At 41.5% G+C, this 20683-nt stretch overlaps 1 protein-coding gene across 1 annotated transcript; it reads left to right on the top strand.

Annotated features, from left to right (window-relative positions):
* Window positions 1–545: 545 nt before the first annotated feature.
* GPR26 (G protein-coupled receptor 26) lies at window positions 546–15069 on the top strand. Its single transcript, XM_027705714.1, has 3 exons — window positions 546–1642; window positions 6360–6473; window positions 12790–15069. The coding sequence occupies exons 1-3, from the start codon at window positions 975–977 to the stop codon at window positions 13019–13021; spliced, it is 1014 nt and encodes a 337-aa protein (XP_027561515.1). The 5' UTR covers window positions 546–974; the 3' UTR covers window positions 13022–15069.
* Window positions 15070–20683: the final 5614 nt, after the last annotated feature.

Genomic DNA, 20683 nt, shown 5'->3' with positions numbered 1-20683 from the left:
AGGGGCATCTGGACTTTGATTTCTTTGCTTTTAAAGGAGATGGGAAGGCAATCATTTTCCTCCTACGCATCATGCTTGGAGACACAGGACTGCAAAGTGCTAAAGTAGAGCAGGAAAACTATTCCGGTTGCCTAATGACAGCTCCAGAGAAGTAGCAGAATATATCCATTTTTTCCACATCTCTTTAAGCACAGCTAATGAAGAGAAAAGAAATTCCCTGCTCTGGCTGAGAGCAAGCAGCAACACTGCAAGTGATGCACAGAAATGTAGGAAGCACACTGGAGTGCAGGAATTCGGTTACAGGGCTGTTTGCAAATTAATGGCTAAATCAATTAAGTGAAAGCATGGGATTTCTCTTGAGGAAAGTCTGGTCACAGTCGCAAGGAGAAGGGGAGGGGTTGTGGAGCAGGGATGACATAATCACGTTTGCGAATCACCAGCAGTGTGCATGCTTTAATCCATTAATGGGGTTTTTATCTGTGATCATAAAAAGCAGGTTACATTCAGCCTGGGAGGGAGTGAGGGTTGGAGGAGACGGGGAGGAGAGAGAAAGAGAGAGAGAGAGACAGAAAGCAAGGGAGAAAGAGAGCACAATTCACTAGGTGAATTGCTTGCAAGCTTGGGGCTGATAATTAGGGATCTCAGGAGAGCAGTTTCTCAGAATAACGTGCTCTCCTTCAAATGGACCGAATGGAGACAGTGGTTCAGTCCTGCTGATATTTTTTAAGCCCTCCTCGCAGTTTGATGGGCATTCCCAGTGCTTTTGTGCACGTCTCGGAAAGCGTTGACGTGGAAGGGAGCAGCGAGGAGGGGGAGGTTGGAGGAAAAAACTGCAGCTCCTCTAAAAACACGGAGGGCATGCGAGGGAGCGAGCAGGCTGGGGAGGAGGGCGAGGTGGGCGCACCTCGCACCATGTGCCCCCGGTGCCGGCGCGGCGCAGTTTCGGAGATGTCTCTCCTGTGACTGGACGCACCATGAGCATCTGGGAGCTGATCCTGGCTTTCGTGGTGGTGGTGCTGATGCTCGTGGCCCTGCTGGCCAACGTGCTGGTGCTGCTGTGCTTCCTGTACAGCGCCGACATCCGCAAGCAGGTCCCGGGATTGTTCATCCTCAACCTCACCTTCTGCAACCTGTTGATGGCTGTTTCCAGCATGCCCCTGACCTTGGCCGGGATCATTTACAAGAGTCAACCAGGAGGAGATCCGATCTGCCAAGCCGTGGGCTTCCTGGAGACTTTTCTCACCACGAATTCCATGTTGAGCATGGCAGCTTTGAGCATTGACAGGTGGATTGCTGTGGTCTTCCCTCTAAGTTATCACTCCAAAATGAGGTACAGAGATGCTGCTCTCATACTGAGCTACACGTGGTTGCACTCGGTGTCGTTCCCCATAGTGGCGGCTTCTCTCTCCTGGGTGGGTTTCCATCACCTCTACGCCTCCTGCACCCTGTACAACAAGAGACCAGAAGACAGGACACAGTTTATGATTTTCACTGGGGTCTTTCACGCTCTCAGCTTCCTCCTCTCTCTTATAATCCTGTGTTTCACATATCTAAAAGTGCTGAAGGTGGCACGGTTTCACTGTAAGCGGATTGACGTGATCACTATGCAGACCCTGGTGCTGCTTGTGGACATCCACCCCAGGTAAGGTGCCTGCGTGTTCAGCAAGTGGGACTATTCATGGCAGGAGAAGTGAGGAGGGGGTTCAGTGTTGTGTTACAACAGTCTGATCTGTATCAGAGCAAGGGATGGGGAGGGGTAAAAAACAACCATCCTCCCTGACGGTTTCTATTCTGCGTTTCTTTTTACTTGGGTTTATTTCTCTGATTATAGAACTCATTTTCTGTTTGTTAGGCTTAAAGACTTGTTTTGGGAGGGAGGGCAAAGAAAGGGGAGGTTTTGGCTGAGAATGCACTTCCCTTTGAGACAGTGATCACACCCCTGCCCTTTGTCTCTGAAGGTGGATTTAGTGGTCAATAGGTTTGCATTTTTGGCACTGTCAGCCCAAAATGTTGCTGGATCCCTGAGGGAGGGAGGAGGCTGCACCTGTCCCTTCAGTTGGAGTTTGGAAGGGAAGCTGGGCGCTGCCTGCAGCTCCTTTGCTCAGCAGTTTCCCTACTGCTATGCTCCCTCTAACTTTATCATTCCTGAAGGCGGAATCCTAAGGGAACAACATCTGCAAAATGCGTGCGCTTGAATGCCTATATTTAAATTTAAGTAAGAGAGAATTCAGCAGCAGCGTTAATATGACAAAAAAGGGATGTATAAAGCCCATTTCAAATGAGAGATTTTAGGCAAGCCCCCCCGTGCATAGACACAGGATGAGAAGAACCTCCAGGGGCTGGAAGGATAGTGGGCTTGAAGGCAAGCACCGAACGGGAAGGAATGTGTGCTGGGATGCTGAGCAAAAGTCACATCAGGGATTACGTTATAAATCTTGCATGAATAGGCAATGTATGGATCTGGAAGGGATGCAGGCTTGGTGTCTGATATGGGGGGAGAAGTCTGCCTGGAAGACAGGAAAGCAGAGAGGGCAGTCCCGTGCCAGCCATCCCATCTGACCTCCCTTGCTCCCCTGTGCCCCACAAGCCGGAGGCAAACACCAGCTCTCTCCATTTGCAGCCAGCCAGGAGCAGAGCTGCAGGGCTCAGAGCACATGTGGCTGTCCTCAAAAACAGGTCAAGTTTTGGGGACTCCTGAGGCTAAGGCAAGTAAGTCTGAAAGAATCAGGGCAGGACAGCACACTGTTAAAAGAACAGAAGCATTTGCTCAAAATTCTCCAGTTAAGCTCTTTGAGCTGTCTCTTGATCAAGAATGCAGAGCAGAACTTTGGGCAAGACTTGCTGCTGTTCTTGTGAAATACAGGTATAAATCTTCCCTTATTCACCAAGTCAAATTGAGGAAAAAACACCCTTCTGTCCTATGTGCAGTCTGATTGATAAACTGTGCCTCATCTGTCTTAGTTTCTGCACCAAGACATGTGGTGGTTACTCCCAGGACAGTGCCATAAACCCTCTGGGGATGTTTGAAACAGCATTTGTTTTGCCTAATGCTTCAAGTATGTCTGGACTGCACAGCAAAGTTTAGAAAAAGGGCAAAAGTCTCAATGTTATTTCTCCTCCTCTGCATTTTTTATGATCTAGGTTAATTTGAGGCTCTTTGTGCATTTCCTAATCATCTCACTGAGGAATGGATTCAGTGGGGCTGTGGGAATGATGCTTCCTTTCTTCAGAAGAGACAGAGTTGTACAGGCACTTTGATGTGAGTAACCTGTACCAACAACTCTTACCTCTCACATCAGGTTATTCTAATGCTTCTCTCTAAGAAAGGAGAGTTTGAGATTCTTTTCTAGGTTACAGACTTGGTGTATGATTTGACCCATGGAGGTGTTGCCTTAACTGGCAACAGCTCCTGCTGCTAAAGGGCCAGCTCTCAGGTCACCTTCCCTCCTGTGAGAGCTGCACAGAGGCTGCAGCTCTCCTGGAGCAGTCAGTGATGCTCATGAAGCTCTGACACAACAAAGGCATCGTTTGCCTTATATTGGTGTGTATATACAGGCAATTTCAATGTGTACCTGACACCATAGACATGGATGCTGTGAGAACTCACATGAGAGAACAAAGTTTGCAAACCCAGCTTAGGCTACCCTGACTCCTTCAGCTCTTCCCAGGGTGTAGTTTCAACGCTGAGAAATGTGTACAGACAATTTTCTGCTTCCTATGACTCAGAATCCACCCTCAAGGGGGGTCTAGTGACAGGCATTATGACGGATGGCTTTATTACCTGTGACTTAGAAAGACACGAGTGACCTCCTGAAGATCATTCCAGACAAGTACAAAGGAAACCTCTAAATACTATAAAACTTCATGTGAATGTTTAGGGCACATGTTCTTTCAAGTTAGCTTAGGCATTTCTAGTGGATCCTGCTTTTTCTTGACTTTGTTCTTAAGACCAAAATATCTTAGGAATTGTGAGAGATTTGGGCAAAACTACACTTAAGTGTTTAGCCCGTGTATTTCTTTGCTCGAATTATCTGCACAATCTTTTTGGTGTATCCAGCTCTACACATCTTAAGGTCCAGTATCTCATAAACTTTATTTAAAATAAATATATCCCTTCAAGGGGATATAGCTCAGATTTTCCAGGATAGTAAAATCTTTAATGAAAGCTTAGTCAATAATCCCATTCTGTTACTGGTGTCACTACTGGAACTTGCATATGTGTTCTTATCTTAGTGCATGGAAGTGTGTGCAAGAGCAAAATACTTGTCTGTACATTGTCTGTATGAAGGAACGAGATAAAATACCTTCATCTGTGCTGTGGTATTTATTGGCTACATCTGGAAAGGCTGAACAAAAGAAATTGGATTAAGTGTATCAGGACAGTCGCGTGTGAGCTACAGGAGTCAGAGACAGCTTGGTATGTGCCAGTAGGGAAAAGGTGTAACTGGGGAAACTGTTAGAGACAAAAAATACACACTCTCTCCACCCTTAGAACACCCTAATTGAACCTGCTTTGGAGATACGCTTTCCCATATTGCTTTGGCCTTGGGATACTATGAATTTAATAACACAGGTCTTAAATGAAGCTGTTGAACCTCTAAGATAATCTGTCTGCACCTAAAAATACTCCAAGTTCCCCATCTCTTGCAGAATTGAAAGCCCACAGGTTCCCTTGGAAAGGTGGATTTTCTTTTTTCTTCTCAGCTGTCATTTCTGACTGCAAATAACTCAGAACATGCAATGCTTTTAGATGTGGCATGTTCTTTGAGAGAAAGATGATTTGTCATTTCAAGGAGAACAAACTTTTCCTCCAGTATTTATTTCACCATGTCTGGGGACTGGCAATGTAAGACCAAATATAGAATGGAACAAAGGAAGCACATTTTCTTTTACACAGTGGAAAGGTAACGTAAGAACTCATTACCACGGAGATCACCAATGCACACTGAGATCCTCAGGACATAACATGTGTTTAGATGGTGATAAAACATTTGCAGATACAGCAAATAATGTGAGTGTATGGCCCTAAGCCTCAGCTACAAACACATGAGAGTGTGGAGTCTGAGAGTGAGTCATCAATTACAAATTTACAATAAAAAAAGAGAGGCCAATGCCAAGCAGTTTTTAAAAATTATATATATAGACACAGGACATGGTCCAGCCCCTTCAGTTTGCCTGAATTGCGTCACCAAGAGATCTGTGCAATGAGTCAACACGTGGCACCATGATGTGCATAGAGAGGGTTCAGGATGGCAGTCTGGCTTTGGTTTTGCCCTTTCCAAAGGGATTTATTCAGGTACAGATGATCCTGGCACTCTGGGACATATAACCCATACAATCTACCTGCCTGGAGCAGGCAGTAACTCGTCCCCTTCCCTCAAAAAGCACAGTGAGCACAGGAGTCACTCAAGCAGGTAAAGGAAGAGGATGAGATTTCACATTAATAACTCTTTTGTCAAGAAAATGTGCTGGTTTCAAAGGAGATTCTTTGCAGTGACAGCAAGGCCTCAGCCCCATGATCCCATCACCTTGCTGGCACACCAAGGGAATTAGCAGCTCTCTGGTGGCCTGATGAGACCACCAACGGGAAACCCAAAGATGGGCTCTAGTCCGAGGAAGAAACACGGGGTGGGACTAATTTGTGTCTGTTTAGCTGGAAACAGGACTGGTTTGAGGTGAGAAGTGAGGATATCACAGTGTTGTGGATTTACTATACAATTCCCAGCTTTGCAAAACATTCAGCATGGCAGCAGCGCGGAGCTGCACAGGCTGATGGAATATTTATGGACACACAGTTCATGGCTATGGGATACAGTGATTGCTCCAGTGTTGGAGCAATCTGAAAGTCCAGAGCATGTGTTTTCCCGTTATGATTTTGTTGTGGTTTATTTCTTATCTTGCTGGGAAGTTTCTCCTCCCTAAGGTAGTGGTGTTGGAATTGCTGTTTCTAGGGAATTAGCATGCTGCCCATCCCAAAATGGATATTTTCCAAATCTCTCAATATCATGAGGCAAACTCTGGTCTGCAAATACCGCTTAGAGTAATTCAAAAACGATCTGAAAACTGACTTCAAGGCTGAATTCCACCAATTTTACTATAGATCAATTGATACAATGGGGGTGTGTGCACATAAATATACAATCCTGTATTTCTCAGTAACAGTTTTTGGAAGGTAAGATGATCAGACAATGCATTAATGCTTGATATTGTCCCACAGAAATGCAGTGCACCTGTTATTGGCTTATGTGATGATAACAGATACTGGAAAGATTGTTTTCCATCATTCCATAAGTAAAGCCATTAAAACCTGTTACCTGATATTATGATTCATGTTCTTGTCTGTGTTGAATGTCACACAGCGTGAGAGAGCGTTGTCTGGAAGAGCAAAAGAGGCGGAGGCAGCGAGCAACAAAGAAAATAAGTACCTTTATTGGTACCTTCATACTTTGTTTTGCACCTTATGTAATTACAAGGTAAGTGTGAACCTACATCCTGGAAAAGACTCCTGAGGTGCAGTTGTAACTCAACGAAGTAGAACCCTCTGAGCCACAAGATTATTCTGTTTCCTGTGAAAATTTTATGCACTGTTTCCACTCCTATAACAGAGATTGCATTTGCTGAGCTAACAAACGATGTAAAATGTCATAGTGCTTATCCAGTTCAATCCTGATGCAGGATTCTGATCAGACTCTGCTCAGACAGCCCAGCCAGTGTGCTGGTCACAGGGGAGTGATTTAGGAAGTCAGTCCAAACAATTTTGCAGACTTTTTTGGGGGTCAAGTAGTCACCTACTGCCTGGACTGCCTCCCTGGTTCAGGGGAAGATACTTGCCTGAATAGGTCAGACTGTAAAAATTTGGTCAACAAGATCCAGCTGAGGTGAGAACAGGGTCTCCAGACTTAAACCATAGTTTTTTCTGACTGGATAGAGTTTATTAGTCATAAACATCAAATATCAAAGCTGTGCTGGCTCATAACAAAAAAATTGCTTGTGATTTATGATCAGATGTCTATCTATCTACTAGCTTATCTTTGGAAATGGCTCCTGTGGGAAACACTAAATTACTCCTATGAAATATAAAGTATTAGAAAGTGAGTATATCCAGAAAAATGTTATCTAGCTGTTGAAGGAAATGTATAGCTTGCATTCCTTATTAAAAGACTGGAAAAACTGAGATGCTGCTATGCAGAACAGAGAAAGAAAAAAATATTTTTAAAGTGTCTCCTATTCCAATACTATTAAGTAGAAATTAGTGGGGCTGACTTCAGTCAAACTCAGATCCAACATAAAAAAAATCACTGAAAAAGCTGGATTAAGAGTCAATATAAGTGGACATGGAGCGAACCCTGAGTTTTTTCCATTTCAGTAAAATGTCCTGATTTTTTAGAATTAGAAAATAAAACTAATTTACCAGAATCACCTTCTCTTTCAGTTAGTGGTCACAAGACACCATTCCAAGCCACACAGTTAAGTGGTATAAAAGGATTTGTAATCACGGACATTAAGCCTTAGATCTCAAGCTATAAGACATTAAACTATTTATTTCATTGCAAATGGTTAATTTTTATTTTATGTTGAGTGTCTGATCTTAATGAAAATCACCACAGTCACACAATAGCTGGTGGCTCAGTCCCAATAGCTCTAACTAGAACTGTCACAAGTATTTTTGTGCATCTCAGCTCAGCATTCAGGCACTACCTCCCCACCTCCTCCTCACCCTGTGGTGTCCCAGTGGCCCTAAGATACAGAAGAGGGGTTAGAAAAATCCTGAGCCTCCTTCCTTTAGTCCACATAAGATCCATAAAAGAGAGTGATGATGAGAGGAGTCAAAACTCAGTGTCCTGAAGGCACGAAGATGCACCCTGGGAGCTGGCCAGGCATATCAGGGGTGTTGAAGTCTCTCACATTCCTGGTCTTTTCAGTTCTGACATGTCTAGGGGGAACAGAGCACAGCATGCCAAGGGGAATTCCCTCTTCAGCTGCTTGAGAGACCTTGCTGGACGCTTGCATGGATGGATATTCAAGGACACACTGTGCTTCCCTCTGCCTCACACATGGGGCTGAGGGTCTTGAAGTCAAGGGCATAAGGAGACTTTTGAGTTTAATTTTGCAAGCAAGGAGTATTTTCTGGGCTGTGTCCAGCACTTTGCATTTACAGGAGAGAGGCAATCAATCCCAGTTCAAGGCAGGGAACAGTAGACAGAGGAGGGAGTGTGTTGCTCAGCCTCTCATTTGGTCAGTCAGCTCTAATCAGCAATATTCTTAAATTAAACATGCTCTTCAGTACTCTCTGAATTAGAGGATGAAAGCAGCAAATCACAAGGCTTTACTATAACATCTTTCTCTTTCAACACTAAAAATAAATAGGTGTCACTAGAAGTTCCATGAACCAGTGAAGGAGTTGTGCTTATAATCCCAGACAGATAAAAGCCTCTCTGGATAAACCAGAGTTTTTCAGACCACTTTAAGGTAAAAATCTGATTAGGTACTTCTTTTATGAAGTAAGCACCATCCTAATTTGTTCAATAGATGACCTTAAGTAGTATATCAGTAGAATCTGATTCTTCTTGATTCAGTGTTTCCACTCCATCAGTATGACAGACGTATTACCCCATATTGTATATTTCTAGGCATAGCTTGTTTCTTGGTTCTTCTATGAGTACATATCTCTTCTTTTGCTATATTTAACATTATACAATTAAATAACATTGTTCCAAGCCTCTTTTCTCCAAAGATCTTTTTCATAAGAAAAATGAAGATAAGTCTTACCAGTTTCTAATATTCATTTCCAACTCCAGGCATTTCATACTGAAATATAGAACTTTGTTCATGTAAGTTAATAAGTGCTGTCAATGTGTGAGGAAATTGGCCTTAAATTAAAAATCCTGAAGTAATATCAGACAGAAGTTCATAGACCCAAGCCCTCAGGTTACATAGGAGGATGACGGAACAGGCAGAAGATGATTAAAATTCTCTTGTATCATCTCTGGGGGACAAGTGGTAAATAAACTCTGTTTCTAAACTGATTGCTTGCCCTCTGCATATGCAGATTCTGCCTGGGAGACAAGAAGTTCAGAATTCCTCTGCAACTTGTATTCTTGCCTATTTATGCACATAAATGCATGAATTTCCTATGCAATCATAGGTTGATGTATTTGAAGTGGCCTTCTAGTCTCCATCCAGATGATGTGAGGTAGAGATACTTGGCTCCCATGTGGAAAAATGGGAGCTTTTGGTACGAGCCAGACAATCCTGTTTGCTGTCCTTATACCCCTGTGCTGCTGGCAAATGGTTCCTGCAGCTCTGGGGAACAGCAATGACTGAAAGCAATGGTTTGCAAGATTTGCAGGTCTAACTACAAGTCCCAAGCTCATACTTACAGAACCTCTCTGGTTATCACATATGCACTACTTAAGAGGTAAAGCTGGCTAAGGAGAAATCTGCTAAGGATCACTGTGATGCCATTTTTGTACAGAGAAGAAGTTATTAAAATAGGGCTTTTTCATCAGCAAGTCAGCACAGAAAGGATTCAGTCCACCAGGCAATAAAGTGAAAATAAGTTCAAATGAACATCAAGATAAAACTGATCATAGAATAATAGAATGTTTTGGGTTGGAAGGAACCTTAAAGACCATCTCATGGGCAGGGACATCTTCCACTAGACCAGGTTGCTCCAAGCCACATCCAACCTGGCCTTGGACACTTCCAGGGAAGTGTCAGCTTATTGAAATTATTAACACCAAAATAAAAAAACAATGTATAATTCTGGTACCACGGGAATTGTATGGGGGAAAAAAAAAATCAGAATTAGGCACAAACAGAAATGTTACCTCAAAGGGCTCATACGAATTCTTGGGGAAGGCATTGAATTTCTTCTTGTAAGAGCTACATCATCTACCAGTTCCAACCTGCAGTGCCAGTTTTCTTTCACTTCTCAACAGCAAGACATTTCAACTTGTTTGAGGCTCTGGTCTATTCAGATTTGCCTCCATAACTCAGTTAAAGCCCCAGGTTTAAGCAACGCTCGACAGAGATGTTGCCATTTATTCAGCCTTCCAGCTGGGTGTACACATGTTCAGTAAATAAATATTAGTGTAGTGATTAACTGCACATGTAAATAAAGGATTTCCAGTATTATGTGCATAGAGATCAAGGTCATACTCTTCAACATCCCATTCTCATTCGTTTACTGAAAGTGGAATAAAACAATTGGATAACCATGTGACATGACACACTCCACAGAACTGAAGTTTCTAAAATATGAACAAGGTATCACAGCAAAAGAGCTTATAGCTCTGAAATAAAAAGGTTTTGAAGACCAAACAGTAGAAGAGTGGCTTATGAAAGCAAGATAGGGAATTATGTAGCTGATGCCGTAAAATTTAATTTACAGGTGACACTGAAATATTAATATTCCTTCACTGAAAATGTCTTCTTTTTGGCTGAAACATTTCATGAAAATTGAAGCTACGCATATAATTTCCCTCGTAAATGAGAAACAAAGCCTTTCAAAGGCAATAAAATATGTGATATGCCTTGAAAGGCTGACATTTAATGGAAATGCATAGCTTGGGGTTTGGCTGCATTTCTATGTTTGCTGCTTCATAACTACAAGTGTAATTTACTATAAAAAATAACACATGAGAATTGAAAAATGTGTAAATGTCAAGGAAAATTACAGAAGTCAATCAAAGAAAATATTTAAAGTCTTTTTAATAAAAGTGTAGGCTTTTCATTTGATCAGTCAATGAAGGTAAAATTAGCAAGTCTAGGCTTGCAACCCTGAAGTGTCTATTTGATGTGCTTTAAATGGAGATTGTTAATGTTTCATAGAACTGATTGACAGAGCCTCAGACACAAATCTGCAATATTTTGGTTATTCAAGGCATCCGCTGAATTTAATTAAACATAATCAAATTCACATCTGTAAAGCACTCAGTAAAAATGAATCATCCAGATGAAATTCAACACGATGAAATTCAAAATGCAAAGCAGGCATCAAATAAATGGAGTGGAGAACAACAAGAAGGATGGATCGTGGCAGATTACAATGTAAATATGACTCAGGAGTTGACTAATTTCCAAATTGTCAGTTCTCCTTTTAGAACACATTCATTTGGATGTCATAAGCTCCATTTTATTAAACAAGAGAGAATACACCAGATGAGACCACCCAGCAGCTGGAATTGATGATAATTATGTCTCAGTCCTGATTCTACTTTGTAAGAAAAGTAATGGCCACGAGTTAGAAGGGGAGGTTGAAATAATAACATTTGTTTAGTTGAGATGAAAGGACAGAGGAATGGGACAGAATTTCAGATCTGAGGTTCTTTGGAACCTCGGAGCTGCTGAGCCAAGCAGCACCACTGGAGTGGCACAAGCAATTCCAGGGTATTTTAATGTAACATAACCTGCTCACCTGAAATGTCTCACACATATGTGAGCCCAAAGAGTATTTAGGCTGCCCCTACCCCAAAAAGCATCACTGTACACGTGCTCCAGTGGAAGTGATACACAAAGTGATGGAATTGCTGCACAAAGCACACAAAACTATGATCATATTAGAATTTCCAATCCCAGGACAGCAGCTAAAGCCCCAGCACTGGCTGCAGACGCGTGGTGCTGAGCCCAGCACACACATCTAGGAAGAGACAGAGCTTCTGCCATGGAGCTTTGCAGCTTGGGCAAACAGAGAGAGACAGAAGGTCATAGTGCTGTAACAAATTAAGGCTCCTTAGTCCCACTTTCATGCTCAAATGACTGGACTGTGCCATCTGCCAGCATTATTTTAAACAACACAATGTAGTGAAAGTTTATGGAATGAGAATAAAATGACTGAGGGAAAAAAAATCCTCATCTCTAAAAAGTGCCAACATTATTGTCATTGCTGCTGCAGGAACCATGCTTCAGAATGCTCCTTGGAACTGGTGCTTTGTCTGAATAAACATGAGTAATTGAAGTATTTTCCAGACGGTTTTAAGAACATCTGCTGCTGAAGACAGTTTCAGCAAGGATCTTGTTTGCCGTGGCCTGGTGGGGCTCTCTAGCAGCACACGTGGCTGTTTGTCCTCTATGAAAATCAATAGTTTCTAACAGCTATAGAGGCATATTGAATAGAACTGCCCTTTGGTCTTGCTCAAAGACACGGGGAGTTATCAATATTTCACTGTCAGAAATACTCTCCCTGGGTACACAGTGAACTCTCTGTGCTAGTTTAGGTATGAGGAGCATATGAAGCTCTTCCCTCCCCTAATAATTTAAAAGTTTTGTCTTGCTAGATTTGTTGCAAATGTATATGCTTGGCCTTAAAAAGCTGTCCAGTTTTTAAATTCAGGATATAATATGCCATCTCTTGATGATGGATTTTCCTTCCTTGTGCGCTTCTGCAACTCAGGCAAACTGTTTAAAAACATTGAATCTCTCTAGGAGTTGGATAGAAAGTGGGATAGCACTAGTGAGTGGCTTCCCAGATGCCCCAAAGGGACCTAGAACCACAAATTCAGACTAGATGCTGGGGTTCTAGATTGATAATGGTAGAGAAATAAGACTTCCATGAGACCAAGCAGTAGCACTTTGGCCAACAGACCTCAAGTTTACATTTGCAGTCTTAAAAATCCATAAGAGGAGGACAACATTGACGTTTTCATGAGTATGGCTTCCTTTTTGTTTTACTGTAATTGCCCAGGAATAACTTGAGGGGTTTGGGGACAGGTTAATGTCTTTCAGTTGTGCTGTTGCTCTGGGTTTTTAATATGAATGCTCACTCTTTCTACCTCCTTCTTTCCACAGACTTGTTGAATTATCCTCCGTGGTCCACATCAATTCCCACTGGGGAATCATTTCCAAGTGCTTGGCTTACAGCAAAGCTGTTTCAGACCCTTTTGTGTACTCTTTGCTCCGGCATCAGTACAAGAAGACGTGGAAGGACATCATAAACAAGATCCTCAAGAGGAGCTCCATCAACTCCTCCGCCCTCACGAGCGAACCGCACAACCCGAATATATCGCAGCTGAACGAGTGAGGAGCCTGGTATGGGACCTAAAAGACATAAAACATGATATATGTGGAACAAAACTCAATGGCCTATCCCTAGTAGCTCTCCTCAGCTGCCCAGGTTTTGGGAGGCAGTCATGGACAGGGGCAGTGCCAGCCCATGTCCCTCCAGCAGCCCACGCTGACACCTTAGGGAGTCAGGCTGCTTTGGACCTCCTGCCTCTGACTGGAAGAGCATTATTGATCTGTGGTCCTGCAGGCTTCACAAATACAAATCTCCCATTGATTTCCATCAGCAGTTGCATCCATAGATAAAAAGCTAGTCCTCAGCAGAAGGGCTCATGAAAGGAATGGGAGCAAACCGGTGTCATTGTAAGATTATTCTAAAAAGCTGCACAGGGGTATTTCTGCTGTGTTTTTCACTGGTTGCAGGTAAAGCTCCCCCTGATGTAGCTGCCAACATGGCTTTACAAAACCCATCCCAGCCTAGTTGCTTGAGAAGGTTGTGTATAGAAAAAACTTAATGGAAAAAGCTTAAAAAAATAAAAATCTTTATCTAAATATTAGTCCAGTGCCCAACACAGCTTTCAGCCTTTTCATATATATCTATTTTTTGGAACAATCCTGTAGAATTGAAGGAAAAACCACTTTTGAAGTATGCTACAGGGTGGATTCAGCCATATCTACTCCAAATTTTAAAGGAATTTACACAAAATACCACTAATTTTCTCCCCATTGGATTTTAGAAAAATTCATGAGTGGAAAGGTCAGGATGCCTCCTGGCTAATTCCATATATCTGCGCTATAAAGAACTGAATTTTGCCCAAATCTGCAGAACTGGGCCCTGTGCCCAGGAGAAAAAAAAAATCCCTTTTTCTGAGGAGTTATTAATCATAGTTTTTTTACTACTTGAAGGAAAGATGAGCCTAAATCTGAATTTAAAGTATAATTTTCAAAGCAAGTGGAGGAAAAATAATAGGCCTCCACTCCACCATGAAAGTGGAGCCAACAATTTGGATCTCAGGAGGTTTCAGTCCAAATTTTTACAGCTCTAGATTGCAGTTACGGTTAGGAATATTATTAACATTTCCCATGCCTTCAGATGCATGCCTAGATTTAGAATAGCCTTGGTTAATTAGGCTTCATGCATGCAATGGCAGCTTAAATAACAGCTGACACAGCTGGCTGTGCTACCACCTCCCCTTGCTCATATTCCTACTGTCAATCCCACACTGAGAAAACACAGCCGGGATCATATGGAGAAAATAAGAGCCCAAGTGGTAAAAATGAGGGATGACTTTTTAGTTACCACCTACTGTCACCCAAGAGAAGGGCTCGATAAGTTGCAAAAAATACCCACTGTTGAATTTTCTGGCCTCTGGTTCAAAGCCCAGACAGGGAACTCGGTGAGGGGCTTCACCCCAAAGCCGGTGAATGTGGGGTGACACCTCCATTATCAGTCTGGACAGCCTTGACTTAGCCCTTGCCCTGGCATGGGCTACAGCTGCAAGGAACCATGTTAATCTGTGAATTTACATAGTCATCTGCTCTGTAAATGGAAGAATTTATATGATGAAGATCATAAACAACCATGTAAATAAAAATTTTTAGCTTAATTACTATTCAGCTATAAAGATACCGTACTTACAATAAAATCTACACACTATTATAATCACAGAATTTAAGTTCTTACAACACTGCATTCAAATTAGCCCTTGGCCAGATTAAATAGTCTACCTCATCTTAATAATTTTCTTTCTTAGGTTTAACATAATTTTCTCAGGTGCAATAGATAAAGACACCCAGCTTAATACTTGTTTCTTAAGAAATTCAAGTCGTTTTGGTGACTGGAGTGGATCAGAACACGAGTTCAAAAAAGATAAAAAGCTTTATATCCATTCATTATATGTTTTACAAAGACCACTTTTACTAAATTGCCCCAGGATGGTTGTCAAGGTCCACAACTGTTGTTAACTTATACATGGGCCTGTTACCAAAGTCAATGGGAGGTTTGTATGTTGATAAGGTTAACTCCAGAAGGATTTAAAATTTCAAATTCAAAGATAATTTCCTAGGGGAAAAAAAACCCCAAACATTTAGGATGTCTATTAAAAGACAGAGAAAAATACAGCATTGGACCTGTCTCATTATGCTTGTGTATCACAGTCAGTCACTGGTTGATTTACGTGTCACCATGAGCAATAAATCTCTCCACTTGTATATGTTTAAAAATTTGTCTTTCTTTCATGGTGCCTTTCTTCTGTAATTAATCTTATACCAGAGAATAGATATAATTTCCCCTTCCCTGCATCAGCTCTCCGACACATTGTCATATTTCCACCATCTGAAGCAAGCGAGAGTTGTAAATGCTGGTGCTTGACAAACTGCCTCAGTACACAAAATAAAAGTAATGCCCTAACATTTCCTGATGGCATTTTATAAGACACTAGAAATATGATGCTGTGGCTTGTTAAGTGCTAGATATTCAGCTGAATTCTTATAGGCAACTGGCAAAATTTTCTAAAATGTGTGTCTAAGTGATGAATGTAGATATGAGTAACTGTCTGCTGAGTATTATATGTACTATACAACACTTTGACTCGAGCCAGTTAGAATAATGATGGTAAATGTAATGCACAGTATTTATTACCTCTGCTCACGAAGCAGAGCTGTTCTCTTGTCAAACACACGTGTGTGTGCGGGGGGGGGGGGAAAGGGGAATTTCCATTTGTTATTTAAATATTTTTGGAAAATGTTTGTAAAGTATGGCTGCAACGTGTGCCCAAAATCTGGAACTGCATGTGCAGAACTGGGCAGCTGCTTAGGCAATATGCAGTTTTCTGTTTGTTGGTATCTGTGTCCCATATGCAATATCTATTCCTCACATGCATGTTCAGTTAACAACTTTTTCATATCTTGTAAATTTGGCAGGCAGAACACTGGCAGATGAGTAAGAGAACTTAGTCCACTCTGTCGTTTTGTGGATTCTGAGCTTTTCCTTTTGTTTATTTTAGAGTAACTTATATAATTTCAGAGCCCTAACTGTGAACTAGGATCATGGTCTATGTGATAGTTTTAAGCCAGTGTGAATGTGAAGATCTGGGTAATTGCCTTTGGCAAAAAACTATGACAAACTGATAATTATCGAATAATTAATAAGTACCAAATTCTTTCCTGACATAAATCAACATAACAGTTGGTTTCACCTGAGGATTTGGTCCCATTAGATGAATATAAATCTGCTTCAGGGCAACAGTAAAATCTTCCTGGAAAACGTTTCTTAAAAATAATTTTTGGAAGACCTTTTAGACTTAGCTTCAAGAAACAGCTGCATCAGAACACCTTTAAGAGGTTACAAAAGTGAGGAAGAGATAGATGTGAGTGATAGGCTGAGGGTCAGGTAGGTTGGGAGCTACAAACTGGCTTTGCTGCTGCTTAAATAATGTGTTCCCCTGGCTACAGTGGGCTTTTCCCAGTGCCCTATTTCCACAGAGTCTCTCAGACATTCACTCATCCCAAAGAGAAAGGTGAAAATTCTGTCGAAGCTCAGTAGCTGCCCTAGAGTGGGCTGAGCCTGCAAGAGCAGCACAGACTCCACAGGAAGATCCTTGTTGGCTTGGGAAGACTCTGCTGGTGTTCAGATGTGCTCTATGGAAACTTCTCACACTGAGTGACCAGAGACAGTTTAATTCCTGAAGCCCTGGGGGTTGAGGTCGATTGCAGAAAGTGAATTTTTCTGGACCTAACTGCCTAAGGTTTCACAGTTCCCTTACATCTCTTAATCCCAAATGAAGAAGGCTCTGAAAGCTCTACATATCTTGCCCTATGCATTTTTACACATTTATTGAATACCCTTTGGAGCAACCCTTTGGAAATTGTTGCTTTTCACTGCTGTTAGAACTGTGTTCTCCCCACGTTCAGTGTTCTTGTCACTTAAGAATGTTCAAAAGTAGAGACTTGTTACTTTACCCTAAAACCACAAAATACTTCAGCACAGAAAGCTCAGTTAAATCCTGATCCCATGGTCACTCTGTGTTTGCTCTGTTGGGTAGTGAGGGCTGAGCACAGGCTCATGTGTTTGCAGAATCAGGGATTATACCTTTGTAACCTTCCCAAAGCTGAACAAATGAGAACAATAACATTGTAGCCTTAAATCTATTTTTTTTTATTTGATTTTTATCCTTTCAGCATTCAGTATATCAAAAATCTCTGATGGGTGAAGCTTCCTAAGTAAAACCACCCTGCTCCAAAAGGCAGCTGTCCCTGTTGGGGGGGCATAAAAGTTTACATGGAGAAAAGAGCTGCTGCAGTCTTTGTCAAATGTCTACTTCTTACCTGTAGTTCTGATGTGTATCGTGTAAATATGTATTTAAGATTGTTGGTTTCTAAGCAAATAATGCTGATCTAATGAACTAGAGAGGTTGCTATAGTTTATCATATATGTCTATATTTATAAGAAGGATGATTTGCCCTAGAGACTGTAAGTGCACTTCAGAAATGTGTGTGCCAAGAAAAAAATGCATCAGGTGTGTGACAGCATGAATGGGTGGCAATTGTGTAGTAAAATACTATTTTTTTGCTCAAGAAATACTATTGCAAGTGGTTTCAATGCACCCAAAGGCACAAGTCCATATGGCTGATTAACAATCTACAAAGACGTGTTGGGAAAAGGATCTTTATTTGGAGTTATTACTGAATCCTAGAATGGTTTGGGTCGGAAGGGACATTAAAGATGATCTCATTCCACCTCCTGCCATGGGCAGGGACAACTTTCACTAGCCCAGGTTGCTCCAAGCCCCATCCAACCTGGCCTTGGACACTTCCAGGGATGGGGCAGCCACAGCTTCTCTGGGCAACCTGTGCCAGAGTCTCACCACCATCACAGGGAAGAATTTATTTCCTGATATCCAATCTAACCCTGCCCTCTGTCAGTGGGAAGTCATTCCCCCTTGTCCTGTCCCTAAAAAGTCCCTCTCCATCTTCCTTGTTCCAGTCACTGTAGTTGTACAATCAGAGCTTTAAAGCAAACCTTTCTTAAAACCCATACAAAGAGCAAAAAGTCCAAAACCTCCATCCTCTTGGATTTTGGATCCAGCAAGAGTTCCTAAGGAAACAGAAAAGCAGTGCTTTTGAATGAAATGCCAGAGCATCCTGGTGAGATATCAGTGGGAATGCAGCAGGGTCCAGGTGCAAAGCTGGCTGCAGATTTCCTCTTGCAGGAGGAAACCCATCTCAGGAGGTTCTGTTCAGTCCTATTGCACTTGCACTGCTTTGAATTCTTGAACAAAAATTTTAAAAAGCCCTGTTGAATATCAAAGAGTTTTACATTCCCTTCTGACTATGAAATCCTTATGTAAAGACAGGCAAATTCTCCTTTTTCTTCTTGCTAATGGGATCGATAAGCAACAGAGGAAAAAAAAGAAATAAAGAAACCTCATTAATTGAATGACTTCTGTTAGGAAAAAATCAGTTAAATGCTCATTGTCCTTAGGGTCACACAGAAAACATGTGACAAGGTTGGGGACAAGTTCTCTGTGCTCTGTCATCCAGCCCAGCCTCATTCAAGTAAAACAAAGCCACCTGCATCAGCCAGAGTAAAGAATGGATCTTTTTATAGCAGAAACCACAGGGCTTCCCAGATAGACATTTGAAAACTATTATCACAGATTGCCTTGGAAAATAGAAATAGATAACTAAGAGGTGCCTTGATTTACCTTTATTTGTACACAGGGCATTTTTCTAAACCTCAGAATTTTTTTCGCAGTGTTTTTATTTTCTTAAGATTATTTTAGGATAAAAATTCATGTATTTGGCAATCACTAATCATTCCCTTCTGAATTCTTGCAGGAATGTAAAGTATTACCAGTCTTTCCAGGTGCAGTTGGACATAAACATTTGCCCCTACATTAGATTATTAGATGATCACTTGCTTTAAAAACAAGATGTTAGGAGCTGGTTTTACAACTCCTTGCTGCAAGGAGAGTGGGGTTGCTTGGCTGAGTAAGGACCATTCATACCATGAGAGGTATAAAATGTCCAGTCTGTGTATTTAAAGTATTTTGTTTTGCAAATATTGAAAATAGTTGGTTTCCTATTTCTAAAAGCACCTAGCCAGTCTGAAGGAAGATAGTTAGGAAATAACATTAATAATACCTGCTGTAGATAGGGCATGTTTTGATTATACTATTATAAATACCATTATAATTTATTGCATTTGACTTTTTTTGTATAACAGTGGGATGTAATTGCAGGGGATATTTATTTAGGGGGAAATGGTAATATAAATTAAACCTTTCTAAATTGCATGGATAAAGGGACGCACAGACCTCTTTGTAATGACAACATGCTCAAGAGTGTCATGAGTTACCATGGATTTTAGGGTCCCAGATAAGCTAAACTTAAATAATCTCCTAAAAGATATTTCAGAGATTTGTTCATCTAAAGGCAGACACATAAAATTCTCTGTATCTACAGTTTAAAGGAATGCAAAAAAAAAAAAATTACTTCCAAGTTCAAGTTTTGAATAAAGGGGCCTGTGCTGTCTATTCTGTTTACAATGGCTTGTGCTTTGTGAATACATATCAAATGTTGTAATATATTTTTATTACATAGAGTTAATGGTTCATACAAAGTGACATATATAAATACATACTATAAATGTATATTGTGATTTTGTTAATTCTACTGTTAATGAAATGTGATTATGATAAATGAATTGGTGTGAGCTATTTTTTCATATAAAATTAATGTTTTAAAAAGTCTGTTTCAGTTAATTGTTGCAAAAGTCAAGCCTGGTGTGTCATTGCAATGATGTGACCTGATCAATCCTGCCCCTTTTTGGAAAACAGCTATAAAGTCAGTTCCAATAGAATATAATTTCATTGCAATATGAGCAACACAAGTGAAATAGTTGAAGAATCTGAATACCTGATGCATATGCCTAGTTGTAATATATATCTTTAATCTTAGTACACATCATCCTACTTAGTTGTTCCTTGGCATCTTGAGCAGGTTTTGGAGTTCGTGTGAAACCAAGATTAGGGGGGGGCCCCTCTTCCTGCTTCCTGAACATCCTTCCCCATTTGGAGTTGTCACAGAAAGGTCTTGGGTTGAATGAACAGTATTCCTAAATTCCACCCAAGTGGCAAATCCTGCAGAGGGAATAACTTCTGGTCCTCATAGAGCAGGAGTCTTTTATTGTCCATGTAAAGTCCAAACTCTTGGTCCTCAAATGTGTTTTTCTGCTGACCTACAGGGTTTAATCATTAGTGCTGAAATCATTAATAATGAATGGTTTGGGCTGGAAGAGACCTTAAAGCTCATCCAGTCCCACCCCTTGCCATGGGCAGGGACACCTTCCACTAGTCCAGGTTGCTCCAAGCCCTGTCCAACCTGGCCTTGGACACTTCCAGGGATGGGGCAGCCACAGCTTCTCTGGGCAACCTGGGCCAGAGCCTCCCCACTCTCAGAACCAAGAATTCCTTCCCAATATCCCATCTAACCCTGCCCTCTGTTAGCTTGAAGTCATTCCCCCTTTTCCTGTCGTTGGCAACCATCAAAACTTTCATTCTCAGGTGTGGGGAAGCACTCATTGAGATCAACAGCAACATCTCCAAGTGTTCTCCCTGGGGTCTCTAGACAGAGATTTGAGTTGAGGATTAAATTCCACTCCAGTGCACAGATGAGGCCT

This window comes from Neopelma chrysocephalum, unplaced genomic scaffold (assembly GCF_003984885.1).
Source record: "Neopelma chrysocephalum unplaced genomic scaffold, ASM398488v2 Primary Assembly neopelma1_347, whole genome shotgun sequence".
In the NCBI taxonomy this organism is placed as follows: Eukaryota; Metazoa; Chordata; class Aves; order Passeriformes; family Pipridae; genus Neopelma; species Neopelma chrysocephalum.
The sequence above is the reverse complement of the archived record's forward strand: the minus strand, read 5'-3'. Positions and strand labels throughout refer to the sequence as shown.

Excerpts from the sequence above, each read along its gene's own strand:
- GPR26 (XM_027705714.1), top strand. The coding sequence starts at position 975 with ATGAGCATCTGGGAGCTGATCCTGGCTTTCGTGGTGGTGGTGCTGATG. Across the intron at positions 1,643-6,359 it reads CTTGTGGACATCCACCCCAG|CGTGAGAGAGCGTTGTCTGG; the intron begins GTAAGGTGCCTG and ends AATGTCACACAG. Across the intron at positions 6,474-12,789 it reads GCACCTTATGTAATTACAAG|ACTTGTTGAATTATCCTCCG; the intron begins GTAAGTGTGAAC and ends TTCTTTCCACAG.